Source organism: Euwallacea fornicatus, chromosome 32 (genome assembly GCF_040115645.1).
Source record: "Euwallacea fornicatus isolate EFF26 chromosome 32, ASM4011564v1, whole genome shotgun sequence".
NCBI lineage: Eukaryota > Metazoa > Arthropoda > Insecta > Coleoptera > Curculionidae > Euwallacea > Euwallacea fornicatus.
In genome coordinates this window covers 2,470,091-2,492,930 of record NC_089572.1, presented here as the reverse complement: position 1 = coordinate 2,492,930, position 22,840 = coordinate 2,470,091, and the positions used below count along the sequence as shown (strand labels likewise).

The following is a 22,840-nucleotide window of genomic DNA, read 5'->3' as shown; positions in this document are numbered from 1 at the left end:
CGGTAGAATAATCCGAGCACGTCTTGCGGCAAATAACGGAGCTACGACCTACGTTTCAGCTTCTATTTATCTTACGTTAAATCCCGCATTCGGCTAGATATGAAATCTAAATGATCCCCCTGCGTACAAAATCCATCGTTAATCATTCGGTTTGACGCTCAATTTTTCAATAATTATTTTAACGAGGGAACACGGAGTCAATAAACGCACCGTCGCGCTCCTACTTTGCGGTCACTCAAAAACAGAGACAAACTGTAAAAATCCAGTTTTCGTCATCTTCCTTCCTTTTCCGTGCCGTTATTCCGCCATTGTTGTCGATTTTCAATTTTTCAAATGGGCTTCTCTCGCTCTACCAGCAACACTGTCAAAAGGCGTCAAAATATTTTTAGTAGTTTGAGTGTTAATGGGCTATTAATACAGGATTTAGTTAAACAGCTGTAATTACTACGTTATGAGTGAGCAGTTAAAGATTCGACGACGATTAACATCGTATTAGCTACGAGCCTTGGTAATCCTATGTGGTAAATTATCACGGCAGCAGGAGAAACCTCCATTTCCCCCTTCGTTCGGACCCCCACACCCCTGACAGAGATGACGCCTAACGCCCCGGGTACAAGTAAAACAAAAGAGGGTTGCAGTGTTGTCGATTTCCCTGTCATTGGTCTTGACTGGGAATTTTCCTCCACTAGTAAACAACTATAAATTAATTGGCATTCTGAAGTATTATGGGTTTTTTCAATGCAGTAATCTATGTTTCTCCTAACGTGGCATTTAAGATGATGATTTAAATAACTAAGATGAATATAATACTTAATTAAGGCTCCCCTCGGGGGGACTCTTGGTGGAATTATATTGTACGTGGTTTGCGGTTATGTAAATGCATGACCCAAAGAGGATTTGCGTGTTTGACCATTATTTTAATATAAATTCCTTTATTAATTATTCGTAAATTTAACTAACAAATTAATGCTCGTATCAGCTTTCAAGCGTGAAGTGAAGGTTCTAGTCGGCCTGATATTGGTACAGACCTGCAAACGATCATTCAGATTAGTTCGGTGACAGAAAAAAAAGGGATTGATGGACCTTCAAGAATTTCCGACTTCTTCCTGTAGAGACCGCTATTCAATCCTTGGTGATAGCTTTGATTCACGTCCCGTCTCGTACCGGAAACGGGGTGCCCTGCCACGTACCTGGACACGCTTAAATACTGGGACCTGGCTGTTCCTGAGGCATTCAGTAAGTTACACTATCAATGTAATTATTCCTGGCCTTACCGGCACTGGCCTTCGCCAAAGGTTCCAAAAGGTCCTCAAGGTTGATCTGACTCAGATTGAGCTTCTGTTTCTGGTACTCCTTATTGAGCTGTTTCTCGTGGCTCGGACGCTTGATTTTCCTTCTTAGCAATCACCCAATTACAACCTTGTACAAACTGATCGTTTCTCCTCACCCTAAAATATCCGCAAAGTCGTCCTCCGGGTACTCGAAATTCCCGAAATCCCAAGAAATTTTCTTGCGGTTCTGCGACAGTGCCGAGGGCAGGTACTTAGATCCGAATTCCGGGTAATCCGTCAACAATTTTTTGCCAAAGTCGGGCTGGCCAAAAGTGTACACCACAGGCTGGGCCTTCTCCGGGGTTTTCATGGGTTTAATCAGGGATTGAATGTTGATCTGCACGCTAGGGGGCATTTGCTGCGTCTGGAACTGCATTCCTGGGGCTTCCAAGGTCGATTCCATTTGAGAGGGTATCAGGGGCATTCGAGCTGAGGCCCTAAGGTTGTCCTGCAAACCGCTAGGGATGGACAGATGGTAGTGCTGTTGCCCTATCTAAAATAAAATTAATAGGGTGGGGTATGCGAGGAGGCAGATGCGGTACGTGCACCTGGAAGTATTGGTGTTTCAAAGCTCCTTGCGCGGTGGGCCGATGCGCCGGGTTCCACTCCATCAGTTGATCCATCAGGTTAACTGCCACGGGGCTGGCCTGAGGCACCACCTCGCTCAGAGGGGTTTTGGAGAAGTAGGGAAATTTGAAGCCTACAGCCCCGGAGAGTTGGTATCCTTCGGGCCATTTTTTCTGCAATTATTTCAGTTTTAACATATGCTTGTAAGGGGTATTCGAGATAAGATGCTCTACTTCCTTGCGTGCCGTAACTTCAAATCGGTATAAGTAGCGACAAAAGGCCTTAATTTTTTCCTCAATGTTTAACCGCATCCACTTTGCCACTATTTTTTATGTTTATAAGCTGCAAATTTGCCCATTTGCGAGTGTTATTTCGTCAGAAATTACTCATCCCGAGATTCTTTCTTGCAAAAACGTCATTTAGGGCAGTTAAATATTTTTGGGCATCCAGAAAAGGGATTGCAGCATTTTACCCCTAACTCCCTGTACATCTCTGAAACAGTACCTTATCTGGCGTTCCCATGATGGCACAAATTTTGTATAGCTGATCCGTTTCGGTGGTACCGGGAAACAGCGGTCTGTAAGTGTATATTTCGGCCATAATACAACCTACCGCCCACAAATCGATGGGACTGGTGTAGGTGGTGGAGTGAAGCAGTACCTCGGGGGCCCTAAAATCATCAAATATTAATATCCCATAGGCGGTTTGGGTAAAGTACTGACCTATACCATCGGGTTGACACATAGTCGGTGTAAGGAGGCCTCGAGCGTATTTCTCTTACCAATCCGAAATCGGCAATTTTAACCAAATCCGGCCCTGAGCAGAGAATATTTTCGGGCTTCAAATCCCGGTGGAAGAAGCCGTGTCTATGAATAAACGCGAGGCCCTGGAGGATCTACATTAAAAGAGTTTTAGTTTGAAATGGCAATCTTCAATGGCAAAATTCAGTGCAGTCAACTATCCATTTTTCCATTGATTATTGTTTCAAGACAAATTTAGCTTCGTCCTAAGTTTATTGTGTCGATAATTATCAGTTTATTTATTCAAAAGGTTTTAGGAATTTGTGTCATCCTGACGTATTGATTCCAGTTTTTCTTACTTGATAGAGCATGTTCCGGACCGTGGCTTCGGGGTAAGGCACCCTACGGTCCTTGATCAACTGATACAAGTTCTCCTGCATGTACTCAAAGACAAAATACAAAATGTCATTCTCCCTGATCACTTCTTTGAGCTTGACTACGTTGGAATGGTGCAGCTTCTTTAGAGACTAAAAATCCTTCCGTTTTAACTCGCTGAAAAGTATTTCTTGAGACTTTTTCCTCACCTTGACCTCCCTGAGATTCATGGCCTCGTCCCAGCTGTAGTACTTACGCTTCATTTTCTTGATGGCCACTTTTTCCCCAGTGTCCTTGCGCTGCCCTAGCACCACCGACCCGTACGTACCATCGCCCAGTTGGTGCAAAATTGTATATCGATTCATCTTCTGGCTTGCTTGACCCAAGGCGCGGCACCCATCATTCTCAGCGTCACATTTCGGTCATTAATAGAATTGCAAATGAGACTCAAGCAACGTTCAAATAAACCGAATACCCATCTACGGTGTAAAGGAGACCCGTACTGTGACACATATCGTGGACGTTTGTTGTGTTTGCATTGGGGATCGTCGTCATGGATTCGGCACTAGTCCGAGGGTCCGTCCCGTTTCAGAGTTAATTAAGGGAATTTCTGAGTTACTGCAGCTTCGAACCGCAGACTATTATTGAGGCGCCTACGCCAACAAACAATAGAGAGGGCTAAGTTGAGATCGGTTTTTCCGGTTGCAGATTGGGGAAATACAAACATATGCCAAGGTCTAAGGTGGCCCTTTGGGGAGCTTTTTCGTCCTGAAATAGTGTCTCTGGCAGAAGCACTACGTCTGGTTTGTTATTTGTACTTCGTGGATTTAGAAAGTCAATAAATCGCACGCTCACTGTTCGCGGACATTCACAGAACGTTGTGCCTGCTCCAGCTGTCCTATTGCCTTTCTGACAGTTCGGTATGTAAATGGGGCAAAATAAAACGCGTGTTTGTTTACCGGATTTGTAAATATTTAAATGGCACGTCCGCCAAATTATCAGTAAATAAAACGAGTGCGGAAGGAAATTTTTGCACTTAATTGTATTGTGCTTAATTTCAATCGTAACATTCCTAGAAAATTTATATTTTCCGTATGTAACATTCACCGAAACGTCTTAAGTAATCTGTTCAGACCGCGCATTCGCCAAATATCAAGAAAGAATTTTCGGCCGACACACGAAGTTTTTTACTTGTCGCTACATCTACCAGCAGAACGTTAAATATTGGCAAAATTGATTTTTGCGTTTTAAAAGCTCAAAAATAAAGTAGATTTTTTTTCATTTCATCCATCAAGAGTTATGAAATGAGAAGAAAGACAACTGCATTTCCGTTCCCCTCTTTTACTGGCAGTTCATGGAAATTACGCTAGATGGTCCTGCCCCGTGCCATATGGATCGATACGTCACGGTTAGATGGCGCCCCCTGATAAAACTTCCTCACAACCCTTTGAGCCCTGTACTTATTGACTTCGAGAATGCAGCTGCCTAAACGATTCTTAGAGACGATGTTCGCACTAAATCACAGAGGGATCTATAGATATCGTTTGAGGGGTGAAACGGGATAAGTCGATTATACGTTGTTGGAATTTTGAGTAACGTTCCCCCTGCTGCTAAGTAAGACCGAGTGCTTTTATTACCGAAAGCCGCCATCGAAAACAATAATAATCTGACTGTTCAAAATTCTCGGCAGCGCTGACGGAAACTTCAGGGAAACTCTCATAACGAAGTAATACTTATTTTTTCATTACCGGTGCCGGCATGTGCGCGAAAAGAAATCCCGACTTGGGGAAAGTTTGACCGGCCCCTTTATTGCATCTGTGCTGCCCTTTAAGTTTCATTATTAAATATTACAACAATACCAGCCCGAAAATGTGGCAGATGCCACGATAGCGGCGTTGCCACTCCGTGTAATTTCAATCACGAAGAATTTAATATTTATTGGAGTTTATCGAAAAACGAGAAAAGAGGAAATGGCAATTATGGCCACCATGACAGCTAGTGGGCCGGTAAATAAATAATTTAGAATTCCGCGGTCTACTTGACATTTTCATTTTCGATAAATAAATAAATCCCCATTCATCGGCCTCGACGAACGCTTCGACACAAGAAATTTAATTGGCTTTTTGATTGAAATTCTCCCGCACCCCTCCCGCCCTCTCAGCAAGACTACTTCTCTTGTTTCGACATTCCTAATACGCTTTATGATAAGGATCTTATATCCGACCAATGAAAATTTACTCATTTTCCCTGCGATCGCTTACCAAGTTTGAGATGTGACAAGAGTGCCGGCGCCTGTCAGTGTCGACGTCAAGCAATTGATTGATCGTTGACAGTTGCATTCCCCGTTGCCCAACAACAACGGTGTTGATTAATTGGTATTATTGCTACTTTTTTATTCCCATTTTTCCGAATAAAAACACATTCAATCAGCTCACAATGGAGAAAAAAAAGTGAAAAAGGGGCTCCCATTTATCGCTGCACACACATACGTTTGCGCCCCGGACAATCCAATAAATTAAACACGTAGCATCGATCCTCCTTAAACCCTTAAACATGATACATAATTCAATACCTTCCCCGTTCAAATATCCTTAATAAAGGGATATTTTTAAGCCCCCCGGTATTCGTGTATTTAACATCTACATATAAAGCGATTCCACTTTGTTAATCCGCCCTTTTTTATCATTTTCTTTTATCCGCCGTTGCTCGGATTTCGCCTCTCGCAATTATGAGCACGTATAACCGGAATTTATTTCTTTCCTATATTAAAGCGCCCCCTGTTGTTCTCTTTCGCGACGAGAACACGTTTACTTACATTGCGAATAATTATTACGTAAGCGATTGGCCTGTTGACGTTATGTCGCCGTATATCCTTTTCGCACGGGAACGTGGGTCCACGCCCTTATAGCTTTCCATTCAGTCGAAATGGGTGCGAATGTTTTCGACCAGTTCCGCGAAATTTCGTTTTTGTTTTTAACCGTTTTCGTTCGAACCTGAGCTAACCGAAACGTGTCTTCTTTAACCCATAAAACCTAACGTCCGCATCCAGCAGTGATACCAGTCGTGTGACCGTTTGAAATTTGTAACAAAAAGGACGTGATCTCCCACATAAATGTATTTGAAGTGTAGCGTGTCACTCCGCAGCAACAGTTGTTCGACTGTTGACTCTGCCGAACGAGGCCAGTGGCTCTGCTTACCTCAACCGTTGTCCTACGTGCAGGAACATGTAATAGCGAAAATCATATTTTTGACGAACTTTTCGGATCACATTTCACGTCGACTCTCACACCTCGTTATGCGCAAAACGCCCGCCTGCACATTCCAAAAGTATTCTCACTGCTGATTGATGATGGTCACGTCCAAACGTCGTCACACTGTCGTTTCTCGTTCCTAGCAATGACGTCCCAACACAACCCTTGTTCAAATGCACCAAGAATTGCGTTTGGACAATCAACGCCAAAAAACTTTCATATATCCTCCATTGGCGCGCTGCAACCCCGTATGAAAAGCAGCAATTGAAGCCGAAAAAACCTATAAAGTTTACATCCAACGGCCCCCAATGCCGATAAAACGCTTTACGGCTTTTGATTTAAAGTTAAAAAGCCGCCCGTTTATGGGGGACGTGTAATGGCCCCATTTATAAGTCGGAGTGGGCGCCGAGGGCCCTTAATGGCGCTCCGGTGCCCCGTGAAGGGGGTTTTCAAAGAGGCGCATCCGCCAAATTGTCGGGAATTGTGAGGCAGGGTGTCGTCGCAGTATGAGGCTCATCCACCGATTCGTCGGAAATGTCATCGTCGGCAGCAGTCGAATCTACGAATCTTTCAAGAATAACAGCCGTCAGGTGTCTTCGTCGATCGTTGTTCCAGTTTCGATCAGGCAATGGCACCTCGTCTCTTTAAAACCTACTAAATGTAAGTTGAACAACTATGGGGAAACATAAACACGTGAATGATAATTCCTTTTTGATAATGACTATCTCCAATTTAAGGGGGGTGAATGCTGATGGTCCCTGAGTTAATTTACGCCAGTTGCCGGCGATATCTTAACGAGGGTTCGATATTCCGGGCCTATCGGGCCCTGCTTTATGACTGCCATTAGCAATTTAACCCGACTTACTTTATGTACGCGAAATTGACTATGTATTTACGGGACGGGGACTCAATCTGGAGCACATTAGGACGATGAATTGGCCCTTTTTTCTCTTCACTCTATCGTTCGCTTTTTGTATCTTTCTATTAAGCGAAAGATGGAGTTGGAAGAAACGGGAGGGAGGCAAAAAGCATAAATGTAAAAGAGGATTCGGGTGCGTTGAAGTATGCTTTGGAGATTAGGCGAGCTGGACTACGTATTAAATATGTCGTATTATATTGCGAGATAAGGAGCGAGGAGAAAACTGAGACGAAATTTCGGGTTTTCAGCGGCTCGAGTTTGTTGAATATCGCAAAAACAATCTAGTTTCACGTCGTGGAACTGTCGATCACAATATCATGTTTTTCGATGCGAAAGAGTTTCCTGACGTCATCCTGTGTACTCGTCTACAGACGCGACATAAATTAAGCAAGTTAGATAATGTGCGTTCGGGCCCGTTTACTCCTTTGGAGCGCGCGGGCCCACAACCGGACGGAACTGCACGGTTGATTTCCATTTCGTGAAGATGCGTTTGGGTCAATCAAAAGATGCCCCCGAAAACCTGAAACATCACAATAACATCCTGAAGGTGCGCCCTAACGACCGAATTTCCATAATTTTCCTTTGCCGAGCGTTTTGCAAACACAACAACCCGAGCACGTTTGCTCGAGCATTAGCACTCCACCTTAATGTTGTCATAACAGGGGGGGGACAGCTGGAGAAACACTACTTCTTCCCGGTGCTGGCTTCAGGGCGCGTTCCAGATTTTATTGTCTGATCCGTGTTGTTTGCACATCATAATTTATGCCCCGAAGCAGGAAAGTGCGACTGCCTGAGGGCGGCATTTTTAATTTGGATCCGAAGCGTAAAAAAATGTACTTAAAAGCGAGGGGGGATTCGGGGTTCTAATCCTCCTTTTTATTTGCCACATAATCAGATTTGGTAGTTGAAACGTGCTGAAAGCGGCGCTCTCCCGTTACGAGGAATTTTATTGTTTTCCCGTCCATAATTCGAGAAATAACTCGAGGGTTTACGATAATTTCCCAGTTTTAGGGGTGCAATTGCCACTTTTTGATACATTTTAGCGATAGAAATTTCAGCGCTGGATGGGACCGGGCAAAGACCAAACAAACAAAATCGAAAATGAAGCAGTTTGAAGCTCTGAGAAGCGGCAATTCCGAATATCGCGGTCCGGTTCCCGGAACCCGATTGATCAAAATGTTTTCTGTAAATTAGAAAACTACCCGAGAACTGCGACGCCACCAACGAAGCTTCGGCTCAAGTTCAAGAAACTTGAAGTAAAACAACTGTCGTCACCATTTAAATTTCTAACCTAATTCGTTTTTCAGGCCAATGAACAACGACGTCATCGAGTATGCCGTCCTGCAGCGATATAAGTGAAAATTTTGAAATTAAGCCAACTGAATGCCGAAACGTTTCGCGATTGTGAAACCTTCGACCTCGCTTTTTCGCACCTTTCATATCTCTAACTTCATTTACTTTTTAAGTCTTTGGCTAGTGACGTCATCTGATATACCGTTATTCGACGATATGGGTGATTTTATATTTGCTAAGCCTCCAGCCTCGCTCATTTGCGAAATCTCCGACTGGAGACGACATTGAGTGTGCGGTTCTTTATCGAGAGAAGCAAAATATGAGCAGAGAAACAATCATTCATTTTCATGGCGTAACGATATTTTCCTAGCGTAAAACACGGAATAATTCTAAGTCTAATTCGCCGCGGGGGCGTAGGTTGTCGGATGTCTCTGAAGTTGTTAAAGCGTCCAAAATGGTTTTCGAGGAGGGGTGAAACGTAATCATGCAATACATCATCGTCGGCATAGGCAAAGCATCTCCTGGCTCATTTTGCGGCTTGTCAGAATTGATTTTGGTAATTTGTTAAATAAATGGAGCATCTGCCTTCGCGGAGCGCGCCTTAATCCGTCCTAATTCCGCTCAGTTTTTACGGGGATGTATCGGTGTCAGGACCAACCCCCCTTGCCGAAATGGCCCCGGGAAAAAAAAACTTCTCTCCGGAGCAGAATGAAATAATTTTTCATCGGGTTTCTAACGGCCCTTAAAGACAGCAAAAATCGGCGCAATAATCGTCCGCTCTCGGGTTTGCCGGAAAAGGGCTCAATTTTATAACCCCGTGGAAGGAAAAACATAAGCGTTTGATGCCGTTTCATTTATTCGTCGGCCATCGTCTTTAAGACCGAGCCACCCCGAAAAAAGCAGTTTTCGGCGAAATCACCCCCTGGGCTTAACGATATGCGTTGCCCCATTTGTCATAAAATACCAGCTCGACAATAAAACCGAGTCTTTTTTGTTGAGTTTCAGCTCTCTATGATGAGAATGTTATCCCGAGTTTAAGTCCTCCTCCGGGACCCGGACCCGGAGCGGGTCTTTAAAAAAATCGTTCCAGTGCTACTGGAATCGATATACATGTAACTGGGGGCGGGTAGTCCGTCCCCCCTTAATAAACTCGGGACACTATCGAATGCCAAAAGTGGTTTGCGCCAACCAGGCGGTAAATTAGTAGCATTTGGGACCGGATCGGCATGCATTCCGGCCATGTTGAGTGTGTATAATGACACGTCACACGTTTTCACGATAATTACAGACTCGGTGAGCATCAGGCACAGTTTCGATGCAGCACAAGTCGGCGATACCGCGGATCACGTGCACAATGCAGACCTCATTCCTATCATGAGCTCAGAAATTGCATATTTTAACACCACCCCCGAGAATAAATCCATACGGAACGATGTCGCATTTGAATCTCGGGCAACGTTGTTAGGATCATCATGATTGTCTCCTCAAATTGTTTTTTGAGCGACCGTGTATTGACGAAAGAACGTTTTTGACCGCAATTTTCACAACTATCACATCCCACCCTGTACATCTTCGGGAAAACCTGTAATTAAAACTGGTTAATTAAAGAAACCCTCCCTCGAATTTATATAGCCATTTGCCGAAGAGTCTTACTCTAAACTCTAAAGTGTATTTTAATTAACGGATCTTCCGGCTTTGTCAGTCAGGAGGTTTATTTACGACGGATTTCACCCTCATTCGCATTCACATTAACTGAGAAGTTTTGTTCATAAACTGAGATCAGCTGGCAACGTTGCGATCAAGCTTGACATCTGAACGTGATTGACAGTTGACCACGTGAACGAAAACACTTAACGCGAATGTCGCGGCATCTACAATTTTGCGATCGTCCGATTTAAGTTTCTTTACCAGCTCTCTTTTAGTCAACGAGTTTTTTCACGACAAATTTCAGTTGCAGCACTGAAACTAACCGAGAAGTTCTGTGTGTACAATTAAACCAACCGGCAGCGTTGCAGTCAAAATTAATAATTGATGCGAATTCTGACGTTTGACGTGAGCGTCAGATCATTTTAGTAACGTTCCTACCTCCGAATTAGAATTACTCTATCGATCCTTTGTCTGGGTATATTAACAACGGATTTCGCTCTTATTCCAATTGCCTGAAAAGTTTTATCACTAGACCCAGACGATCAGACGATCGCGCTGTGGTCAAGCTTGATGTGAAATTGACGTGAATGTCAAACAGCCTCAGGAATATTGCAACTGTCCCACTTAAATTCTCTCTAAATTCCCTTGTTCAGGCTTTGTCAACCAGAAAGTTGACACCAACACATTGCATCCTGATTTGAATTAACTGCGGTCAAATTTGACACTTGAACGGGAATGATGAGACTTAACATGGATGCCAAACTACCTCGACAATGTTGCCGTTGTCTAACTTTGTTTAATCTGCGATTGGAGCAGTTTTATTTGGAAAGTTCATGAGCTGACAGTGGTACAAATTGCCGCGTCACCGAACGAGTTGTTTTCGTGTCGCCCCACGCCCGACGGGGTTACAAATATGTCCGAGTTTAAATTAATCCTCGGTTGCTCTGTTGTCGTCTGACCGCAAGCCGGTGGCCGGGTAAATTCTTGCAAGGTGTCAATCATGATACGGGAAATGCAATTCGCACGGAACTGGCAACATCGCTCACGACATCATAGACAGCGTTAAAAAATGTTTGAGAAGAATGTCACGTCATCGAGTATGCATTGAGACAAATAATCCAGAGCTTTTGCCTCTGCATGGGGTAATTGAAAGGAAACGTAATTACCGCAAACCTAGGTAATGGGACGTCTGCAGATCAGCCGGGAATGCAGTTATCGGCAACTTTATTATTAACGAGTTCCACGGAACATTTAATGGAGTTTAGGGCTCGGTACCTGTTCGGCCCCCAAATGACGGATCCAGGCTCTTTGTCGCTTTAATTGGGGAATTTCGCCTGAAGGGAAATGCGCGGGTGTTTCCCAGATGGCGCGCCAATACGAATGGAATGTCATTTGTCATTGCAGTGCAATTCCGTATTTCATTTTTATTGTCACAAATAACGTAACAATGAGTCGGTCGATCCGCTCAAGCAAAAACAACTCCGACGTTTAAACGAATCTTTCAATTAAAGCCCCCGATTGTTCGGCAGACAATCCAGAAATTTGCATCACAATCGCTCTTCCTTTGGCATCTGCGAAATTACAGACGTGGATTCTCTTTTAACTGGGTTTTTGTTTGATTGTTACCGCGCCAGATTCGTATATACGACGGCAACTACTCCGATTACAAAGGAGGTATGTGGCAACGCTGCGAGTTCAGTCATCAGTGTCACATGTCAGGCGTCAGCGAATAGTGATGTCACGTGACCAAGTGGCGGATTTAGTCCTCAACGTCGAAGATAAGATTGGCAGATCTGATGGGATTATTGCGATCTGTCTCGCAATTAATGCACCAATGGTCGGTTAATAATTCGGCCGTGAGTCTTAACAATTGGTTTAATCCTTGGAATGCTTTAAGCGGTGACCGAGAAGGAGCACAGTTTCGTCGTATTGTCAAGCGGTTTTATGACCCGGGAGCTCCCCGTCAAATGTCGGTCAAAAGCTACGTTGCCGGCGCGTCTGCTTAATCCCTAAATATCTAGTGGGTGATTTGTCTGTAATCGAAGTGACGTCTCCGTCCAGTTTCCATCAATTTCATTTGTAAAAGCAATTGAAGATCCGAAATTCCCTGAAAGTGATGGAGGTGTGATTGAATAGAAAGGAAAGCTGAAACGCCGTTTACCTCAAAAACGGCGTTTTCTCTCCCCATCGAGTCTTTCAATTTGGGAGATTGTTTAGTTCCCGCGTTGGCCATTTTTCGGTTTCTCCTCGCTTATTTTTCTGTCTCGATGAACTCGAAACGTTCTCCCTGGAAACTGGATTAAATCCTCACTCACTCGTGCTCATCTAGAGTTTGCGGCATAATACGCAAAACAAGTGCTAAGCGTTTCGAATGACAATAACGGAAAACAAAACGGAAAAAAAGGGAGCAGTTTTCCGGAAAATTTAAAACGACCCCGGATTATTCGAAGCGGTGTTTACCCAATTTGGCTTCTTTCAATTTAGAGAATTGTCTAATTTCGACGTTGGCCGCTTTTTATTCGCCCTCAGTTTATTTCCCCGGATGGCGTTACGTAAGGGCGCTTTTCATTATGCCGAAGGGGAGGGGGGGAGGAGGGAGGAGGGGGGGGGGTACCCTAATGGGCTTATAAATAAAACTTTCAAAAAAGTATTAAAACTATCCGCGGCAGCCCCGTCATGCATACTAAACGGAGAGCCGCTTTTTTCGTTGCTACTTGTTATCCGGACGGCAGCGAGACGTAATAAGTATGCTGGCGCTTATTTTGCCCCCCACGAAACTTCCATAACGAAATTCCGAGTTTAACTTTCGCGACGTACTGCATCCATTGGGGTATTTTGTATGCGTCCTTAACGATCGGCACCTGAGACACATTTCTGATACATCCTTTACTTTGATAGTCTCGATGGATGCTCCTTGTCAATATCCAGCACAAGGCGGGAGAGGAGAAATGCGTGGAAACGGAAATTTTTCTTTCGCTGTTACGGATACGTTTCCACGCGTCGAGAACTACCGTTGCGGTCGCGGCGGTACGCCGAGTGGCGCCATCTGGGTTCATTAGTTGTTTTTATCGAATTTCGATGCGCACTTAACCCGATCATAAATTCATTAGACCGGCGCATTTTCAAATTCGAATATGCTTCAACGTTTCCCCGCCGCTAACGTGCGTCATCAATAAAACCAACCGGAGGGTTTAATTAGATCCCACCGAAGTGGCCAGTCTTTGTTTCGCGGCGCCCTCTGTTTTTTACTTTCGCAAGTTCAGAGTTCGTTATTGTGACGACAGTGAGAAGTGCCGAAAATGTTTCAATACGTTTGCCCTCGTCAGAACGTTCCTCCGGTTTTTGCGATTTTTCCTGCGTTTTGGCTTGATTTCAAGCGAATTCCTGAATTTAATTGCTGGAATGTGGAGAAAATATATTCAACCTATTGAAGGGGAGCCATTGCGGGGAAACGCGCCTAAATGCTGCTAGGGGCAGAGGACGAAAGCAGACCTAACCTAAAAAATGTCTAGTGAGTCTCTCCAGTGTTGTAATTGTAAAAGTGAATTTTTTTTTTTTTTTTTTATTTAAAAAGTTTTTCGGGGGCTGTTTAAGCGATTAAGCACTTCTGGCGCCCCCAGTAAGTCGATCGCGATAATATCTTCAATTCAGGTTTCTTCTCGTTCACAGCGCGTGTCTTCGCCTCGATCTAGATATAGCACTATTATCCCGTGGCTTAGGGCCAGTAGATCGAAGCGCTAGCACCTTTACGTGGAAGAGAATTTTCATGAAGGCCAAGCAGCGATACGGTTTTACTTAATTACGCATTTGGGAGTTATCTACCAGTTTAGCTGGAGCCGAATTTGTTTGTCGCTAAAAAATTCTAACTTAATCAGGACTTTGGGGCCCCGCTGCACGACTTCCTGTCGTATCAATTATTACCGGGAAAATTAATTTTTAATCCCCTTTAGGGCTTCGCACATTTGTACACATAAATTGACAAAAACGACGTCTCCCTTCACTCCACTTTCCCAGAATTCCGATAAGTCCATTGGACTCGTTTGTGATATTCCATCAACAGTCCACGTATCAAGGATTGCCGATAATGGAAATTGCACCACGTAATTTAGGTTTAATACGGGGTGTGTCTGAATGATCCGTACAAAATTCTACCGCAGATTTCTCAGGTCGATGTGCGGCAGTTTAACCCAATTTGTCTAACACTGAACGGCGGCATTCTTCGACATGCGCCGCTTTGAAGTAGACATTTTTTATGGATTTTTTTAAGGTAATTTCGTCGAAATTACTGTGTTTGGACAAAATGTCGCATTCGGGGATTTTCAGAGGCGACAAATCGGAACCTGCAACATTTCTGTTACGCAGAGTAATCTATAACAAAATGCTGCACAAAATTAACGGATTACTAAAAACAACATCCGAATGTTTTCTCTCGTTCCAACCGAGCTGGGCGATTCTTCAATCGATTGCGAGCAGGTCAATTCTCCGAGAATTGCATCGAGTCTCGCTTCTCAGAGAGAGTATTGCGTAGCGGGTGGAAGCCCCATGCAGTGTCATTCGTAAATTTTCATTCCCTCCGCCGCCCGTTCCAGCACTTAAAAAATATCGCAGCAAACATTCCGTTTTCTGGTCGACGTTTCGATTACCGGAAACCATCATCAGCTTGGTTTTTCCTCACGGGCACCGTCTCGAATGTCCGCACTCACTGAATTTCACTTTTGATTGTGGGCATGTATCACGTGTCGAAGTTCGGTATGCAGTTTGGGGCAAACAAATCAAAAATCGCGTTTTCGCCAAGAAAGAGCGCCTCGGAGGGGACGTCCACAATTTCGTTTAATAAAAACTTTTTTCACGGGGCGACCGAATTTCGCTCGATGTCCCCTGCAGTTTCTCACAATCGGCACGGAATTATGTCCATTCTTTCATAGAAATTCAGCTAAGTTTGATGTACCTTTTAAGCCTGAAAGCCGGGTACACGGGCCAAATTGAAGTCGAACAGGGATTCCACGGGCGATGGGGAAAATCCTCGAAAGCACCTAACGGCAATTTCTTGAACTCTCCACGAGATCCAAGATAATCCCCCGACTATGGCGAGGGTCATATCGGAAGAAATTAACGTACCTCATCTGGCAGTGTGGAGAGTAGGGAAAAACACAAATGTCGTTCGTTTACAGTTCGCTTCGTCCAAGCTTTGCACCCAGGAAACACTGAACAGAAGGTCGCCTCTTTCGTAAGAATATCATGCCCCTGCCGAGGTAAAAATCCTCATTTTCTTTCTGACGTGATGTTCACGGACGAGTGCAAGTTTACCAACTCAGACATGTTCAATCATCACAATGAGCATGTGCGGTCGACTGAAAACCCCTACGAATACGTGGATGGGACGTCGAGCACAGGCATGGCTGAGACGTTCGCGAGGGCAATCCGACTGCAGGTAAACACTCTAACTTTTCAGCGACCTACCTTGCGGGTTGGTCCGGTCGGCCTGACCCCATGGCTGGACGAACTCTGGTTCCAACAAGATGGTGCCGCGCCACGCGACGCCGAAGGCCCGGCTGACCATTTAATGGAAATAACTCTCGGTTCAGTCGTTTCGGACAGTGGAGATGCAGGGTGGCCGCAATGTTACCAAATAGCACTCTGTTAGATTATTTATTCTTGATGGTATTATGGAGGAGATCGTTTGTACAGGTCCGTGCGCGTCGATATATTAATTAGCCACAAAATAGGGTCCGCACAACTTCAAGGACTAAAATGATTGAATTTTTTTTTTTTTTAGGTTGCGTTTAACCAACTTGATCGCCTATGGCGGCCGAGGGCCCCGCGGATGAGCTCCCATGACGGACGCCCCGTGGATGAACTTGTTCACGAGTTCGAATGCAGGGAACTGTCAGTTCTGGTTCCTTCGCGGTGTGCGAAAGTCACTTGATGTTGCGAGCAGAAATTAATGAAGAAATCCACTTACTGGCAAGTAATTTTCGGAAGTCTTCCTCGCCCTAAGGTTGTTTTTAAGTCGAATTAGCACTTCTCGCCTCGTCACAGCCTCTCGAATTACATATTATGAAAACTCTCAACCGCGCGCCCCGACTTAAATTGCAGCGTCTAAACCAACACCGATGCGACGGGAGCTTTAATTTCGCCTAAAACGAGAGCTTTTCCAGCCGACAAACGTGCTTTAACTCACAACACCAGTAACTGCGACGTTCCACTTCCGGGACCAGGGAAAATCGGTCGAGGATCTTACGGCACACTTAAATCCGCCATTCATTATTCGTCGCCGAATTAATTGAGTTAACCCCACGAATAAAATTCATTATCTGCGGATGCTGCTGAGGAGGCAAAAAGGGCCGACTTTGAAGAGATGTTAAAGGGGAGCGAAAAAAAGATAAAGCTCCACAAGAAATCTGTGGAAGTGGCGTCGCGTCCATCTATCTTGCCTTGTCTTGTCCATATTTAGCCGGGAGATAATTTATTTTGTGTACATGACTACTCTTTTGGGACCTAATCGCTTTTCCGGGGAACTTTCATCGATCGCCCGCTCTCCAGGCACCTCCTAATGTCTTTCACCGGCATTTTCCTATTCTCCCACATACGTATCGTATTTTATGAAACGCATTGTGCGGAAGATAAAGAAAAATAACAATGAGAGGTTAATTAATTAATTCCCCCGATAGCTCAGGCGCAAACCGCACTTGTGCGGTAAAAAGTTTTGCGGCTCGCAATTCAAAGTGGGAGGTGTCGGAGTCATAAATCTTCGTGGGTAACGGCAAGCCGTGGCCATTGACATGTGTGCGGTAAAGGTTTTACCGCACGTCGATATTTAATTGAATTCGACGAGGACCAGAAAGGTTACATGTGTACATGCGCTGCTGCGAAGTACGTACCATATTGGAGAGTGTCCTTACCGCACTCGATTGTCGACGAGCTCTGTCCCGCGACTTCGGGCCCACTGCGTTTGACGCGCGGTCAAGCATCACTTTCCGCACCCTTCGGGCGAATAACCATTGGACGTTCGCTCCTCGAAACGATTCCAGAACTAGCGGCGACGTTGTGGAACTACGGAATGCCATAGAGTTCCATCTGAAATTGTTTTGTTTCAAAACGTTCTGCCAGGTTTTCATCTGGGGCACAAGTCAGAGTCGTGCCGGGGAGGGTTGAAGCAAGGACAGGTAAATCGGGAACGAAGTTCGTCGTCAATTTCTCTGGATTTGAAAAGTGCCTAAAAGCGCTTAGGGGCCGTCGTCGTCGGGCTATGAGCCCCGTGGTTTTCTGCAAACTTCCCTCGTTTCGAGGCGTAAAATCACGAACGTACCTGGAAGCAGGGCGGGAGAACATGAATGACAAAAAATGTCTTAGATTTAAGCGTAAAAAATTGGAAATTCGGGCATCCGCGGCTGTTTTCATCGGTTGTGGAAGGTCGGCTACCAGGTCTTCTTTGCGCGATGTTGTAAGGGGCATGCCGAATGGGCCTACGCCGAAGTATTGCAGTTGGGCTCGACGCGGCTCATACGAACGCCGCTGGTTTCAGAGAGGGGGGTTGTTCGAGGTATAAATTTATTCCGAAATTTCTTAACAATTAAGAAAGTTTTGACAGTTTCGATCTGAAAATTGGTAGTTTCGCGTTTTTTGATGCGAGAAACGCGCGTGTCGAGCTTGTTCTAACGTTGCTCCTGGAGGCCCCTTGGTTCACCGCGTCGTCTCACTAGTTTGAAACATATTTGCTTTATCGGTTGAATCGTGCTTAAAACAAGTCGAGAATTTGAAAGAAAGCTCAGTTTCACAGAAAAACCGCTCTCCATCGGTTTTCGAGTTATTTGCATCTGAAGGGTTCGATGTATTGTTCAACGGTTTTTTTTTACTCTTAAGAGATGAAAACGCACGGAGGAGCGATCAAAGCAGCGATAAATAATAATAACAATTATTGGTAGTGGGGATGATAGCCGGCTTCAAGTGAAACGTTGGAAGTGTCTGCCAGCTGCCTCGACATATTTCCAAATGCACTTTCTTTAATGGGTCTAAATCAACACAATTTCCCTGTTACTTTTAAATGCTTCCACGGCTTCTTGTGTTTACTGCCGCGACTCCTTAAGAGAATGAAAACGAAAAAAAATCACAGCAAAATGCACTAGAACCTTTGAATGCAGGTAACTTTAGAAAACCGATAGGTTTGGACGACCTAAACGAGAATACGATTCCTCTGTGGAGTTGGGCGTCCGCTTACATTCTCGTCGGTTTTTCTCGACCGGAAAAACAATAAACGGAGGAAATTATACAAGTTTGTTGCGGCGCTCGAGGGAAGAAATTAGGAAAAAGCGACCGCGTTTGGCGGGAAAAAGTCTCGTCCCATCGAGACAACGCACCGACACACACTTTCGTCATTGCGACGGCCAAAATCAATCAGTTTGGTTTCGGACTTTTCGCTCAGCCGCCCCACTCGCCAGATTTAGGTTCCTCAGATCGTCCTCTATTTCCAAACTCGAAAGGGAAAAAGGTGGCGTCCGAGGTTGAAGGCGTCCCTAGGAAAAGTGCGTCGGTTTCAAAGAAGGACTTTTTCGAGAAATAACACGTGTTACGAATGTTACTCATTAATTATTGGTGGTGGTTGCTGATCCACGAGTGTTATCCATTTGGTGATTCGGCCAAGTTGCGACGATGACGCGGCTGGCGATGTGTAATCCCCACGACCTGACGCTTTCGGATGGAGCATTCGATTTGGCGAAAAAACGGAATAAAGACGCGTCGCGGAGATTTCGGCGTTTTATTTCTTCGAAATCGTAACACGTGACGTTCTTCGATTTTTCAATTTTTAAAAAATATTCCTTCGGGGACTCCCGGGACCGTCCCCGTAGTTCTCGCGCCGAGAAGAGAAAATTCATAAACTTTTTGAATTATCGCAGGAATCGCAGAAGAAGATCGAAAATATCAACGAGCCCCGCGCCTCGAACCAGCGACGTTGACGCAGCCGTTCCGAGCTCAGTGGCAGCGCTTCGGCTCAGTTTTTCTGAGTCGCCCCGCTCAAGCCGCAGTGCCACGCGGGCCGGCTGGAAGGGGCGACGGGCAGACGTGGAAAAACGTCCGTTGTTAACCATTCCGATTTCGGAAAGTGTCCACGGGCTCCCGGCGCCGCGGCACGCCACTGTCGCCGTTAGACCATGAAATCGCGTAGAGTCTCCCCGAAAACCGTTCCGTTTTAGGGCAATGCGACGTATAAAACGCGACGCTTTCACTCTACTCTTTTACGATTCCTCAAAACTCCTGAAAAAGTAACGTAAAACGTTCGTGTGTCGGAAACGGAGTTTTAGGAAGTATGTCGCCAGTCTAAAACCGGCAAAATGTCCGCCGGTGCTGGCAAGACTTTAAGGTAACTTTGCGGCCCATTTGAATATTTCGAATGCCGCAGTTGCAGTCGTAAACATGCCAAATAGTTGCGAGGCGGAGGGGCCCGGACGGCGGAGTTTTGCCCCCCTAGATGAAGCCGGGTTCTGACAAAATTGTCGGTCCAATCGAAAACAAACGGCCTGCAATTAATGCCGGACATAATCAGACTGCAAAAACTAATTACGTCCGGACCGATGGCAACAAATAACGTTACATTTGTCGGGATTAAATTAAAGTCTGCTGTAAATCAATGCCTATCGCGCTCTGTCCTTTTTGGGTCACGGATATTAATGTGTTTTTGATAAAAACCGTGGGAGTGGGGCTACTTGAAAATTCGAGTCTTGCATGTAGAGGGATTTGCCCCCTCCCCGCGAAACGTGCCATCAATCGTAATTTTTTACGATAAATTTATCCCGCAGGATAATCACTTGCCGAGGCTAATCTGGGCAATCAATCACCTCGAAAATGGCCTAATTGACGGCTCAAAACCCGCATCACGGTATTTTTTGCGGGTTGCACCGTATTCAATAATCTGACGAGGGAGCGGAACGCGGGGCAGGAGTTCTGATAGATGCTGTACGTATACATATTTCATCACCGAGGATATTCATTCATATCGTCTTCTTCCAGATGTCCCGATCCCCGCAACGTTGCCGACTACGGTTCCTGGTAATTTTCCTGCGGTATCTGGAGTAAAAGAGCTTCTAAATCCTGCTGGAACAAGTATTTGAAGGCGGCCTTATCTTCGACTTGCAAGCAAACGTAAAAAGTAACGCCCTATTTTTACGGGCGTAGCTTTCCTGGTTATCCCGGGTCTTAGTGCCGAGATTTCCGGTTTTATGACAACCCTTGTATCGTACGTACCTCTCTCCGTGTTCGGCCCTCGTAAACCTATACAATGTGTTTGTGTTTAAACGCCTTTATTGCCGAGAGTAAAATTCATGTGCTTAGGAAACGCGCTCTTCCTTAAATTTCGTCAGACGTTAGGGGAAAATATAGAGAATCGTCGCAATGGCCTCTATTTCTCTTCGGGCGCTCTCGACGTGGTCGTGACGCGCACGGCGAACGTTTCACTTCCACGTATTAAATAGAAATAAATTCCTCTATTTTGTCGTAAATCTTTCTTTCTGCGTAGGTGTCAAATTGGATTAATTCGCCCTCGCGATGGGCAACAGAGCGGAACACCCCAGGGCGAAACCGCAGGCTTCGCTGGGTGTGCTGCCCCGCGACGTGGGACAGCTTTATATGACGCCTACCGCACGAAGATCACTCTTTTTACCCGTTTCTAGTGTTCGCTCGCGTTTCGAACGGCTCTGGTTGGCTTTGCGAACGTCGCATCGATGGCAAGAACCAAATTCGACGTTCCGAGGTCAACGAGTCCCGTTTCACGTAAGATTAACGTGTTAGCTAACCGTTCGCGACCTACCCATTCGGTTGCCATGTTGCCTTTCTTTCGAGCACGGCTGCCTAGCGCGGACGCTGCCTCGAAATTTGTGTAAAACCGGCATCCTCGCCGTCAATGGACAGAGCAGTGTGTCGTTTTAATTATTATTCTTGGGGAAAAATGGATCAAGGTCCTGGCAATTTTACCAAGAAGGTAATGTCCGTGGAAACGGAAGGGACGAAAATAGAATATTAGCCGGTTTCGTAGTAAATTATTCTACTTGCCCTCACTATATTATGTGAACTGTAAATAATGATCATTCGTTTTTCATTGCAGGTTTCTATCCCGCAAAGGAATCCCTTCCCTGCAAAAGTACCCGATATTTTGAGTTTATCGAGACTTTAACTCGGCTACAAGAAATTTACATAAAGAAATGTTCGTTTGAAGTATTCACATTAATTAAGTTGACGATTTGTAGCGGTCCCGTTCCGACCAGATTTGATGCCCAGGACCACTTCGAAGGCGATCTGCATTATTGTTACACGCCCCCTTAGTGAAGACTTCAAGTCGCCCCATCTGGGGGCAGCTACTTACCGGATTTTTATTCATTTCTATTGCTCTTATATCGCAAACTCCTCGTGCTCCTGCTCCCCTGGCGTGAAACGTTCAAATTTGAACTAGAATTTTCCGACTTTTACTCACAGCACGAGGAATATCGATAATATAAAAATTCTTGCGCGTTTGCTATTCTACCTTAAAATATCAAGAGAAAACACCCCCTCGCACTTCTGCCCTCCTGGGATGAAATGTCCAAGTTTTAATTACAAATTTACAATTTTCGCTCGCAACGCAAGAAGTATCGAGAATACGAATATTCTTGCGCGTTCGCCATTTCGACAGAGACTCGGGTCTTAAATCTGCATTTTCGCTCCCTGAGTGATTGATGTTAATGTCCCTCTTTGGATCCTCTTTGCTTCAGAATAAAATAAATTGCCATATTTTTTATTAGCATATTTCCTTCATTCGTCGATGTAGTATGTACATTATAAGGGTAAAAACTGCTACAACAGCATCGTCGGAGTCGACTAACATACCGAGAGAAACTAGTAACATATTTGCGTGACGTCAGCTGTGCGATTTTTAACTACGAGAGTGGTTCGAGCTGCGGAGGGAGGAGGGCTTGTTAAGTCTTCGTGGCCGCGTCACCGAATTGCTCTGGCACCGTTTTGACATCTGCGCATTATAAAAAATATGCATATTGGAGAGGATAATGTTGAAGGAAAAGAGACGAAAATGGAAATGATTGGAGACGAGAGAGCTGAGACGAAGTTTCGTGACGTTACCGGCACCAAAGTGACAGATATACCGGATGTTGCGCGCATTGCGTAACTTTATACAGCGCTGATGCTAACATAGAGACATCTCGTTCGACCCTTTGAGGCCGGCAGCCCTTGTGGCTTATCGTCCATTACGCAACGGTTATTTTTTCGACGTTTACCTAACCCGCAGCCAACGTTAACATAAATTTGCATGGGAACGGGGACAAATTGTTTTCCGCCACGTCACTTTCAATAAAAACAAATCGTCTCGGCTTTCAATTATGTCACCTTGTTGTTCCCCCTTACTGTGGCAGTCCGGTTCTTCTCAAAGACCCAGTAAATCTTCGATATATTTGTTTCGAAATTACAGACTTAAAGAGAAGGCGGATGGAAATAAGCTTTTTCCGTTATTTTATTCAAATTGTGGGCTCCGAGGGACAGTCTCTTTATACAGACGTCCTGTAAGTTATTAAGACGCAATGAAAGATTTATCCTTTTAAACGAGGTATAAACCTTCCTCACTCGATCGAGTTTCACATTTATTGGCGAGTGCCAGTGCGGTCGGACATATTTTCTTTTACCTTAAAATCAAACTGAGCGGAAGGCCGTATATTTCTCTTCGGCTCGATTCGGACTTCG

General features: G+C 44.9%; 2 protein-coding genes across 9 annotated transcripts; one reads left to right on the top strand and one right to left on the bottom strand.

Annotated features, from left to right (window-relative positions):
• Positions 1 to 912: 912 nt before the first annotated feature.
• LOC136348206 (serine/threonine-protein kinase MAK) lies at positions 913 to 3,541 on the bottom strand. 4 transcript variants are annotated; one of them, XM_066298849.1, is made up of 9 exons: positions 3,223 to 3,541; positions 2,998 to 3,165; positions 2,621 to 2,793; positions 2,403 to 2,568; positions 1,880 to 2,071; positions 1,448 to 1,824; positions 1,275 to 1,396; positions 1,084 to 1,224; positions 913 to 1,028 (listed from the first exon to the last, which is right to left on the bottom strand). In XM_066298849.1, exons 1-9 carry the CDS (start codon positions 3,376 to 3,378, stop codon positions 1,003 to 1,005), a joined length of 1,521 nt encoding a protein of 506 aa, XP_066154946.1. In that variant the 5' UTR covers positions 3,379 to 3,541; the 3' UTR covers positions 913 to 1,002. The 4 variants fall into 4 exon arrangements, with proteins under 4 accessions (XP_066154946.1, XP_066154948.1, XP_066154947.1 ...); XM_066298851.1 differs by having other exon boundaries at positions 1,084 to 1,218; XM_066298850.1 differs by having other exon boundaries at positions 1,275 to 1,393.
• Positions 1,117 to 22,444, top strand: LOC136348207 (uncharacterized). 5 transcript variants are annotated; one of them, XR_010733600.1, is made up of 7 exons: positions 13,458 to 13,634; positions 15,080 to 15,237; positions 15,295 to 15,811; positions 15,900 to 16,087; positions 19,918 to 20,074; positions 20,129 to 21,095; positions 21,219 to 22,444. XR_010733600.1 is itself a non-coding variant. In XM_066298854.1 (3 exons), exons 1-3 carry the CDS (start codon positions 13,628 to 13,630, stop codon positions 16,047 to 16,049), a joined length of 417 nt encoding a protein of 138 aa, XP_066154951.1. In that variant the 5' UTR covers positions 13,458 to 13,627; the 3' UTR covers positions 16,050 to 16,137. The 5 variants fall into 5 exon arrangements, 1 of the variants encoding a protein (XP_066154951.1); XR_010733597.1 differs by lacking the exon at positions 15,080 to 15,237 and having other exon boundaries at positions 15,295 to 15,554; XR_010733598.1 differs by having other exon boundaries at positions 15,295 to 16,087.
• The last annotated feature ends 396 nt before the right edge of the window (positions 22,445 to 22,840 follow it).